Source organism: Elaeis guineensis, chromosome 1 (assembly GCF_000442705.2).
Source record: "Elaeis guineensis isolate ETL-2024a chromosome 1, EG11, whole genome shotgun sequence".
Lineage (NCBI taxonomy): Eukaryota > Viridiplantae > Streptophyta > Magnoliopsida > Arecales > Arecaceae > Elaeis > Elaeis guineensis.
Window position 1 is genome coordinate 149,607,048 of NC_025993.2, and position 11,937 is coordinate 149,618,984.

Genomic DNA, 11,937 nt, shown 5'->3' on the forward strand with positions numbered 1-11,937 from the left:
TTAATATATATAAATTCAAATAGGCTTACGAGCTTTCGAGCCGAATATCTTGCTACAGTATATATAAATTCTAGTTGGAATAAAAAGAACATGGATTGGAGTTGTACAGCATGGTGTTTTAGATAGACCAGGGAGACTTTGATGAAGTAGGACTAGTTGGGTTACAGAATGGAGTTATAGTATAGTTTAGATAAAGGACTTTTGACTTTATTGGTATTAGGTTTTCTTATTTAAATAGGAATCTTGGTCTCTATGTTGGAGCATGGGTGATCTGATAAAAAAGTAAAAAGCTTCAACTGATTGGATTAGGGATGCAAACAAGTTGAGCCGACTTGAGTTTGACTCAAGTCTAAGCTTAGCTCGACTCGATTATTATCGAATTTGAGTAGCTCAAATAGTTTTTTAAGTCAAACTCGAATAGCGAGATACTTGACTCGAAAGCTCACGAGACTACTCGAATTTATATATATTTTTAATAATATTATATATATATATATATATATTATTAGTAGACTAAGGTTCGAGCTCGATCTTGAGCTCAAGTTAGTTCGGTTAATATTCGAGTCAAGTCGAGTCAAGTCGATCTTGAGTTTTATCTATTTTTCATTGAGTCGAGCTCAAATTTAAGATATTAAGACATGATCGATCTCGAGTCAAATTTTAAGTCTGAATATTTTGAGTCGAGTCAAGTAGAGTTTTCAACTACTTGACTCGACTCAACTCAATTACACTCCTAGATTGGATAGCATCTTGTACATGGTTCATCACATGGAAATTACATTATGGGAGTTTTCAATAGATCTTTCTATTTCACTGTTGGATATTTTATTTACTGATTCTAATTTTTTATTGATGTATTTATTCTTATGTGGTTTAATTTTTCCAATTTATCCAAAAAAAAAAAAAAAAGTAGAGAGCTTTCATCTTATATGCATGGTGGTTTAGGAGTTTGAGTCCTGGTAGATTCATGTTATGTGCTAAATAAAAGCAAGTTGCTATGCCATTAGGTGTGCGTGGGTTTTTACATTTGGAGACTTGATAGGTGTCCTCGTAGTGGAGAAGCATCCCTAGTCGAGTCTTGGGGAAACAGCACATGTGAGCCGTTCTTGGGATACAAGTCGAGAACTTCGGTCCGGCTTCTACTATTAGGTAGCGTACAGATTTCCACGTGCAAGGGGTGGTATAAGGTAAAAAATTGCGAACTAGACCTGGTCCACTTAATAATTTCCAGAAAAAGCGTTCATTTCACTTAGCAATCATCCGCTGAACCTTCTTTGATTAAGATTCTCTCCATTCTGGTCTGCGCTCGACCATCTGATCGTGGGATGGTTATGATGACTCGTGAGCTACACCATCATACTTGGAGACCAAGATTGAGAGAATCCTGTCTCGACTTCTTTTGATAGTTATCTCCACATATTATTTCACTTGCATTGAGATATGTTGCTCCAACTTTAATGTCTCCCTGTATCGTTATCATAGCCATCATCTATCAATCAACCAAAACTATGAGCATTCATGGCATTGATAGACATCCATAGGGATCACTGTCGTGCCTGAACATGTTCAAAACAAATCAAAATCCCACAACTAAACAAAGATAACAACATTGTTCCCAAAAAATACAAAGAAAGAAAGATAACCACAGAAAGAATGGCGGTTCAACCAGAGCCACCTCTCAATATAATCCATCCAAAAACAAATTACTCAGTCCCCGGATTTCCACAGCCTGTAAATATAATCCAAAAACAAATTACTCATGCTTGATGGTAAGATGGTTACAACCCACAGGAAAGAATGTAACCCAGCCTTAGATGGAGGCCAGGAAGAATGGCTTCAATGAGTTCCACGAGCACCAAGGGGGCCAATTAGCTAAGTTTTGGGTCGGTTTGCCTAGCGGCAAGGTGGGGGGATTTGGGTCCCGCTGAAGCTTGCTTTGACGTTCATGCACGAGGCAGTGGCCGGAAGCTGGCCAACGTACTTGAGGTTGACGTCTTGGAGATTGACGTTCTTGCATGGCACTCCTCTGCTGCACCTGAGGGTCACCGCCACCGGAGTCGTCGACGTCCCTCTTATGTTCCGGAAGAAGATGTCACTCAGAATCACCCCAGATGGTGCCTGCATTCAATCACATACACTCATTGCTATTGTTTTTGTGTGTTGATTTTAATTTATTTTTCTTAGGGTGAACGTTAGGAAAGATTTAGCTAAACTCACTGCTCATATTAGTTTATGTTCTTCTGGCTTAAGATAGGAAACAGCACCAAATCTAAAGTAGGGCAATGTCATAATAGGATTGCATCAGAATGTTCTTGTTAGAGTTCACTGGTAAAGTTTATTCATTGATGATGACTTTGTGCTCTGTCAGAGACCTAAGAACCAGTCCCACCTAATTCAGGATAGAGGAATCAGGGAACACAGGCAGAGGGCTTCTCATATTATTGTGTGCACCAAAAACTTGCCTATGAGTTTCATCTACACGATAAATTAAAACTAAATATCACCAAGAGTTATGAGAACTAAACTACCCTTGCATTGTAGCTTGAGATGCTTTAGCGAGTCTAGGATTTTTGTTTAGTTAGTTATGTCTTTTTTGAAGGAAGACAATTGTAGAGGCATCACCAGTTATTCAAAGAAATGATTTGAGAATTATTAAGATCAGAACATCCGAGGAGCACCTCCTTAGATTTGAAGCTAAAAACTCCTCCAAATGGAGGGTTGCAACCATTCAGTTGAGCCTAATTTGCAAGCTTGAGTGAGTTGAGCTAGCTTGTCTTATTTTCAGGTTTCTACTTGTTACCCGAGTTTGGTCGCAGATTTAATTTGGGCTTCCAAACCAAGCTCAAACATAAAACTAGGTAAAATGAACTAGAGAACTAGGGCATGCTTTGTTTTGGTCATGATTGATTTAGTACTTTGCACAATTTTATTGTCAAACTAAGTAATGCCTTCTTCTGTAGCAGGGAAAGATAAGTAGAGCCTATTCACAGGAGAAACCACAGCGGACCATCTCCTCCAAGCCCTGGCCAAGTTTTGTTGTTTAAATGCATGCATTATCAAGCTCTAAGCACTATATGCGGAAAAAATATTATATGAGCCCCTCATATTTTTGCATGACATGATTGTGTTAGCTTGCTTACATCTGATGCACAAGAGCTGTAGGGGCAGTACATCTGGTCAATGATGATGGGATTTGCAACACTGTTCATGACAATGTTCTCAAAGGTCATGTTAACAGCCTTACTGGTTCCTGGAGAGTTCTCCCATGTCTTGATCCTTACACCGTTTGAAGTCCCGGCAAGGGTGCTATCTTTGATGACGAGTCCTCGGACGTCCCCTTCATTATGATATCTTCCTAAACTCCCAATGCTGCAATGACCATATAAAATGAAACTGCATCAGCAATATTAGCAGCAGCTGTGGCAGCACAATTTAGCTCATTTAGCAGTTCTAGACCTTACTTGGGCCACATCTAACCCATAAAAGTCGGAAAACAAAAAAAAGGAGGTACCCTAGTACACGAGGCTCTTACCATTGCGGGGTCTGGTGAGGGTCAAATAGAAGTGCATCGGACATCAGTCTAAACCCAGGATTAATCCAAGGATCTGTTCTCATTTGGATTGGATCAAAAATTTCAATCAGAACATAACAATATTGTAGCAGGAGAACTTCAAGAGGACTTGCCTGATCCCATGCCCTGGTCCACAACTGATGCCACTCAGTAATACTTGTGAGTTACCATGTCCAATGGAGATACAATCATCACCAGTTCCGATCACCGAGTTATATATAGTTACGCCTCTGCTCCGTTCAATGTGAATTCCGTCGGTGTTGGGGCTGTTTGAAGGGGCGGTGATCTGGATATTTTTGCCCCAGAAGTTCTTGCAGCCAACCAGAGCTATGTGGAAAAACTTGATTTGATGTTCTGTACCAGAGTGTTTGATGTGACAACGAACTTGACCGACTGAAATGCTCAAGATAATCACCAAAATGACAATTAAGCATGTTTAGATGATAAGCTGAATAGCAAATTTGGACTATAGAGCTTCTACAGTTTTTACAACATCTGTGATCTTAATGATGCTGGCAATTATGAGTATTGATAGCTAGCTGCTATAACTTCATGCTACAATGCTTGTCTTAGAAAAATACTTCACCCTAAAATGCAGAGGGCAAGTGTTACATCTAAAAGACAACGGTTGGACAAATTTTGCTACTGCAGTTTGGGTAGCAACATGAAAGTACTACTCTAGTCTAGAATATTCATTAATCTAAGCCTATATAGAGTTATTCATTCTTCCTTGATGCGGACAAAAAAAAATCTGGCACTGCCATTATTCCACTGTGAAACTTTTGGTGAAGTAGCTACTAGCTGGGAAATACTAATTGCCTTATGCAGTGAGCTAGTTTTAAAGCTCTAAAATGCACCAGTATGTGATTGGCTTGATTTCATACATTATTTCTACTTTTGTGCAAAATTGTCAAATTAGAAAGGACGTGTACGTGGTAACTATATATACTCGAGTTGCAAGTATTAGATCTACCGTAGAGAGCATAAAGGATAAATGAGGCTTGAGAGTTTACAGTGGGGAGGACTTTGCAATGTTTATTTGTAGGGCACTTGTTATAGGGCCATGATACAGCTCCTTGGCCATCGAAGGTCCCTCCTCCGGTCAATATCAACATATCCACCCAATCACCTGTGACATACTGGCTCAAATCTGTTGTTCCCTTCAAGTATCCCTGTATGCACCACACAATGCTTAATCAAAATTAATAGCCAAAAAATAATTGGAGATTAAATTGCTCGGTTATCACTATGCTAATCAAACTATCAGCAAATTTATAAAGATGCATTAAGTTGTTGGGCAATCAGGCAAGCTAAAGTAGATATGATCTGCTTCTGAAGTCTTAATGTGATCATCATATGCCAACAAGATTTAATCAGACATAGCACCAAATGTTCCATCATTTTTGAATTCACTAATCTTAATCAAGTTCTAATACGTGACTTGCCTTCATATTCACTGTAAGGGAGTGAACATTTTTGCAAGGACCAGCAAACTTAGTAGGGCCAATAAGATAAGTTCCTGCAGGTATCTGAAGCTTGACCACACCAACTGCTGCGCATGCTGCCTTCCATGCGGCCATGAATGCCTGAGTTGGATGGAGGTAAAAACAAAGAGAAGAAGGCACAATTAGAACCACCATATTTACACTCCATGAGCTCATAGCTCGATGAGAAGTTGTTCTGAGTCGTACCTTAGCTAATTGATTAAAAGCCAGCTTACCCATCACCAACAAGGAAACAATTAGCACAGCAAGAACAAATCCTAGATTTAAACATTGCTACCTTGCTTTTGATGTTCTAAGACTACCTTTGATGCAATGTTTCTCACTTTAGAATTAAGGACAGTATATTATCTCCAAACAAAAAGTTTTGAAGCATTGTAGTTTATTAAAAAAGCCATTATGTCTTTAAAACAAAAATAAATGACAACAACCGTAACATTTGGAAGATAGATTTCTATGTGATGATCAGTTTCTGAAGTCCATTCAATAGATGGCTGAGATCACATTATCTTCTCGTTATGTTGGATCATGAAGGAAGGTTCAGCTTCAATTTAAATTGGCCTCCCGGCATGCAGAACAAAATACTTCCAAAAAGAATCAAGCAAAAGAAAAACTTAAACGTTAGTTATTTTAATTTTATTATTCAAAAAAAAAAAAGGATGAGAGAAGAGTTGAAGGGAGAAGAAAAGAAAGAGTAAAAAACATGGATCATGATCGAATCATAACTCAGAAACAGCAATTGTATTAAAAACAAAGAACAAAAGATCTACCAAGCACATATTGCGAGAAAATACTATAGAAAAGCAGATGAGACAAAGTCATGCAACTAAATCAATCCGAAAACTAAACGTAAGCAAGATTATTAACAAACTCATTACAGTTAAACATTCATGATTCTAGCAATTTTCCTTTTTTTTTTTTTCTTTAGAGCGAGAGAGAGAGACAGGATTTAGACCTTGCTATCATCAGTAATGCCATTGGCTCGGGCACTATAATCCAGAACGTTGAAGTTCCGGTAGCTTAATGATTTGTGGGTTTCGGCATTGCCAATGGAGTAACATATCAACGAAAGCAAGAACAAAAGCTTCATTTATTTGTGTTGCTGCTTCCTTGCTCTCTTTCTTTATTTTCCTTTTTCCTTTCCTTCTAAATGAGTTGTGGGCTTAAACATAGGGAAGGGATGGGTCCCAGTTTGAGTTTTTTCAACTGTTTCCATAGGTTGTTTCCATTTGAGTTTTTTCAACTGTTTCCATAGGTTGTTTCCACCCGCTTGTTGAGGCATCTGTCCTATTTTAGCACATGGCTCTCCTACATTTGAATCAAAGTTCTCAGAAATGACAGAGGACAACATTTTATGGACTTCTAGCTCAAGTGGACTCAAAAGGTATTCGAGTCGACTCGAATCCTATCCAAATCAGCTCAAAACCTAACGATTAGCTCTGCAGAATTTTTTAAATAGTTCAGAAATATTTTCAACGACTCTATTTTGAATTCTAACAGTCAAAAATAAAATTTTAAACTTTCAAACAATGTTAAACATCCACCAAACTCATTGAAGATTATCAACACATAAGAGAATTAAAAAAAAAGTGAGAGATAACAAGAAAAGATTAGAAGTACTGAGCAGTGTGAATCCATTCCTTAACCACCTCAAACATTAAATCAAAAGAGCCTTTCAACAAAAAGGCAAGCTCCACCTCTAAAAGGCTTCATCAAAAAGAGATTCTTCGAACTTTATCTTTGCCCAAAGAACTTTTGTAATTTTATTGTCATTGTTTCTATCTTTCTGCTATAACTAACTTCAATTGAAAATTGAAGCTAGGAGATAAACTCATCCAAATCTTATAATTGAATTGTGAGCTAAAAATTTACTTGGGTTAGATTTTGGTTAGTGATCCTGTGCAAAACAAATTGGATTTTGAATTGTATCTAAAAAACTATCCAACCGTAATCTTGGATAGATTATAATGAAAATTCTCAAAAAAATTTTGGAGAGTGGACGTAAATCCTCAGATATACCGAACCATTATAAAATTTATGATGTTTATGTATTGCTTACCTCTTCTATTGCTTTCTATTTCTTCATATCTTAGCTTACTTAATTGCATTATTTTCTACTCGCTCACTTCACTATTTTACAAAAAAAGCATATAATTATTTTAAATTTTTGAAGACCTAATTCATCCTCCCTCTTAGGTTGTCTAGCTGGACAACAAGTGGTATCAAAGTTTGATACTCAGTTGTATTTGATCCAATGATCAAAAATTAAGATCAAATAGCAATTCAAATGAATGCTTCTCTTACGAAAGAGCAATCGACTAACTATCCACTTTTGTTCAATAGAATAAATTATACTTATTGGAAGGCTCGCATACATATTTACATTCAAACACTTAATTATCAACTTTAGAGAGTGATAATTAATAGACCATACATACCTCAGATTAGAATAGATGGTTTTGATGTTCCCATATCCGAAACGAATTGGGATGAACATGATATAAAAATGATTGAGCTTAATGCTAAAACTATTAATGTCCTATATTATACATTAGATGCTAATAAATTTAATAAAATTTTTACATATAACTCAACTAAAGATATTTAAAATATGTTAGAGGTTATCCATAAAGGTACCAACCAAGTGAAGAAATTTAAAATTAATATACTTGATTATGTATATGAGTTACTTAAAATGGAGCCAAATGAGTCCATTACTAATATACTTACTAAGTTTATCGATAATTCAAAAAGTTTAAGTACAGTTCAAAAATATTTTCTATGGCTCTATTTCAAATTTCAACGATCAAAAATAACTTTTTAACCTTTCAAACAGTGTTAAATATTAACCAAACTCATTGAAGAATATCAATATACAAAAAAGTGAGAGATAACAAGAAAAAATCAGAAGAATTGAGTAGTATGTATTCATTCCTTAACCATTTCAATTATCAAATCAAGCCTTTTCAGCACGAAGACAAATTTCACCTATAAAAAACTTCATGAAAAAAATTTCTCTGACAATTTTTTCCTCATTAAAGAAACTTTTATAGTTTTATTGTTATTATTTCTATCCTTCTACTGTAACTAACTTCAATTAGGGATTGAAGCTACGAAATAAGCTGATCTGAGCTTTATAATTGAATTATGAATCAGAAATAGATTTTAATTGATAAATTCCATATAAAACCAACTGAATTTTAAATAGTAAACCAGAAAACTATCCGATCACAATCGTGATTATTATGAAAATACTTAAGAGATTCTTGAAGCATAGACGTACACTATAAAATTTATGATATTTGTGTGTTGCTTGCCTCTTCTATTGCTTTTTCATTTCCTTCATATCTTAGCTTACTTAATTGCATCATTTTCTGCTCTCACTCATTTCAATATTATATTTCACAAAAATATCACATAATTATTTTAAATTTTTGAAAATCCAATTATACTTTATATTTTTTCTAGATGTTGTAAAAAACCAAGACTGGGGACTAATTATAAGAAACCTATAATCCATAAGATTTTGATTAATTGTTCTATAAAAAAATGATTAGAATAATTCATTATTATTTAATGGTTCTTGATTAATTCTTTTGATAAATTAGATTAATTATTTTCATCAATATATGAGTTTAAAATGATATGGATATATATAGATCAAAAGAAAGAAATTTCATGAAAAATATTCGTATAGACACATCCATCTGCATCAAAGAGCCTAGATACATAACTGTTGTGTTTCTAATAATGTGAAGTACACCAATAGTCCCACATCGATTGTGAGTCAGAAGAGACTCGCACTTATAAGGAGAAAAATTTTCTTCCCACGTGAGGCATTTTTTAAAAGGCAAAATCATGAAACCCATGGATTATAATAATGTGAAAGACACCAATAGTTCGACATCGGTTGTGAATCAAGAGAGACTCGCGCTTGTAAGATTTAAAAAATCCTTCCCACAAGGGCAAAATCATAAGGCCCATAGGTCAGAAACAGAAAATACCTTACGTGACGGGCTAAGCCCTTGTCCACAATAATAACCACTAAAAATATCATCTCACCACCTTATAAGGATATTATAAGGATATATATATATATATATATATATATATATATATAGAGAGAGAGAGAGAGAGAGAGATAGAGAGTTAGATTAAGTTATACTCGAATGAATTCAACCAAATCTAGATTAGATGATGGAGTTCCCACATTAATAATTCCAACCATTAGATATAATTTTGTAGCTAAAAATTGCTGATAGTATCAAATATCATATAATTTGAAAAAACCTAATACATGCATCAAATAGCCTAGAAATGGGCAATCTTAATAACACTTGACAATACATGCATATATATTAGAAATCACATAAGAATTTGGATGATCAGGATCCTTATTGTCCAATATAGACCTGATCAGATCTGATTGGCCCATCAGAGAACAATTCAAAAATGGTTAAATCCAGCTATGCATATATTTCTTTGCTTCTCTCCAAGCTTCTTCATCTAAGAGGTAACAGTGTCCAATGAAAGCCTATCCCTGGGAAAATGGAACACGATAACTAGACAAACTCCACAGCTAACAATGGTGTTATTGTGTAAGGATGCTCATGTAATCTAGTATTCGCGACCGCATGTCTGGACTGGCGTTTATCCTAAATCAATTGGTTCGAAAACAATACAATTATACAAACATATGGTCCTTTTGAAAAAGGAGGAAATAAGGGAAAATAAAAATACTCCTCATTTATATAGAACTAGACAACTCTGGAAGCAGCTTAAAAGAGGTTAATCAGGGGTGTCTACCTAGAAACATGACCTCTTTTTAGATGGACAGTTACTTCAGTGCGTAATACAATAGACTCAATTCCCCTCCGTTTCGCAAAAAAAAAAAAAAAAAGAAAGAAACATTACAGCCTCCCTTGGATTATAAAAAGAGAATCATATACAGCAAATTTGCATTTATTTTCTTTACCTATCAATCATGAAAACAAGATAATTCTTTACCCAAAGAAATGAGAAATACATGATTATATTTTAAACACAAATTTCTCGAAAAGCATGTGGAGCCCAAATGGAACACGCGACAGCATTTGGAAGGGGCAGCGCGTGTAACGATAGGCCACATCGATCTCCCGAGCATGTAACTGTATCAGCCATTGGATCTTGGATCTCCGGCAGATACCTGACTATGCCCGGTCTCTACCTTTTCTTGCCCTTTTTCTGAGGAAAAAATAATTCCAAATTGAAGAAAAAAAACCTGGACATATAGTCCCAAATTAAAGGAAAAGAAATTCCGAATCAAACAAAAGCTCACGGATCGGAAAAAACCCTATAAATCTCAACGAATCTACAGCTGTAACGAGCCAATAGAAAACATAGAGAAAAAAAAAAATCCATAAACTCGGTAAATAGATAGGAGGGAAAGAATATCGGATCAACTACAAGAACGGAATTCGAGAGGAGAATTGAAGAATCCGCTCGGTCATGCGATCCGTGATAGCTTTCGCTGGTCTCAGGAAGCGTTCGGCCATGACGAAGGAACGGCGTGCCCCGCATCTCGACGCCGCGTTACCAGCATCTGCAGAGAGATGATAAGGAAGAGAACTAAATGATAGACTCTAGGGTCTCGGTTACCGGCATCGGAGGATGAGGAGGAGAGCGGCGCGAGGAGAAGCTAGAGTGAGGGTAGGGATTTCCGAGTGGAAGAAGTGAAGGGGTCGGAGTTTATATAGAAGGCCAGATTGAGGTCCGCGACACAGAAGGACTGGGGTTTGTAGTTTGGTCTTTTGGATTTGAGCCCATCTTTCCAGCCACGTTGAGACATTCTTGGCATAAAGTCCAGCATAAATTGGGCCTGTCAAGTGAGATCTTAACGAGAGGCATCTGATATTGCATAATAATAATTTCAATCAAATTATTTTTAAAATAATTAAAATATTATAATCAAATAATTTTTTTAAAAAAATTACTATTTCGTACCAAAAAAAAAAATCTTTTGACCTCTTGTTTGACAAGTGCCTGCTAACATTTATCTTTCATTTGTACAATCTATAATCAATTTTGCTATAATTACAAAAGAGACAATTGATAAATACATTACATGAAGCTATAGAAAGTAATTGGAAGGATGATAAAGCTTGACAGAATAAAGGATCATCCACTTTCTTCTATTTTTTTTCTTAGTATAATTTTATTACAAAGTGATGATCATATGTCAAACAATAGAAAAAAACTATATAATTAAGTATAAAAGATTGAAAAAGAAAAAAGAAAATGAGCATTTATTTTCTATCCTGCTCCTTAAAAAAAAAAATTGTCTAATTCTTGTATTGTATCATTGAAAGATAAACATTAACGAAGAATATATATTTTTCGAAAAAAATAAAAATATATATTTTTATTGTGTACCAAAATTATGAGCAAAAAGTTTTGTTCATGATTAATGTTGTTGAAAAAATAGGCAAACATACTTTATAAATATGTCCATGTATATATACATATGCATATCATGAACAAAATCAAAAATGATAACGAAAACAAGAAGAAAGGAGGAGATGAAAACAAATTCTCCTACCTCTAGCCCTCTCTCTCTCTCCACACTTCCTCCCCCCAATTTCTTTTAATCAAGATCCCTCTTAAAAAAACCAAGACTAAAGAAATAGATGTGTTTAATCTAAGTTTGTTCAGCTGGTTGTGTAGGAAGACTAGATTTGTCTCTTTGACCTATTGATATGTACTTTAAAAAATAAATGCATATCAAAAAAAATTGATATAAAGTGGTAATGCATGGTTGGAGTGGGTCTAACTCACCTAAATATCAAGCTTTAAATTTAATGTAAATGGTTGTGATAAATACACTCA

At 35.2% G+C, this 11,937-nt stretch overlaps 1 protein-coding gene across 1 annotated transcript; it reads right to left on the minus strand.

The window, feature by feature from the left end:
- Positions 1 to 1,591: 1,591 nt before the first annotated feature.
- LOC105036763 (exopolygalacturonase) lies at positions 1,592 to 10,780 on the minus strand. The gene is given in 7 exon segments (XM_073243582.1): positions 1,592 to 2,118; positions 3,141 to 3,369; positions 3,685 to 3,916; positions 3,919 to 3,964; positions 4,585 to 4,743; positions 5,017 to 5,157; positions 6,029 to 10,780. Coding segments are annotated over 7 exon segments (1,167 nt in total). The 5' UTR covers positions 6,164 to 10,780; the 3' UTR covers positions 1,592 to 1,893.
- Between the last annotated feature and the right edge of the window lie 1,157 nt (positions 10,781 to 11,937).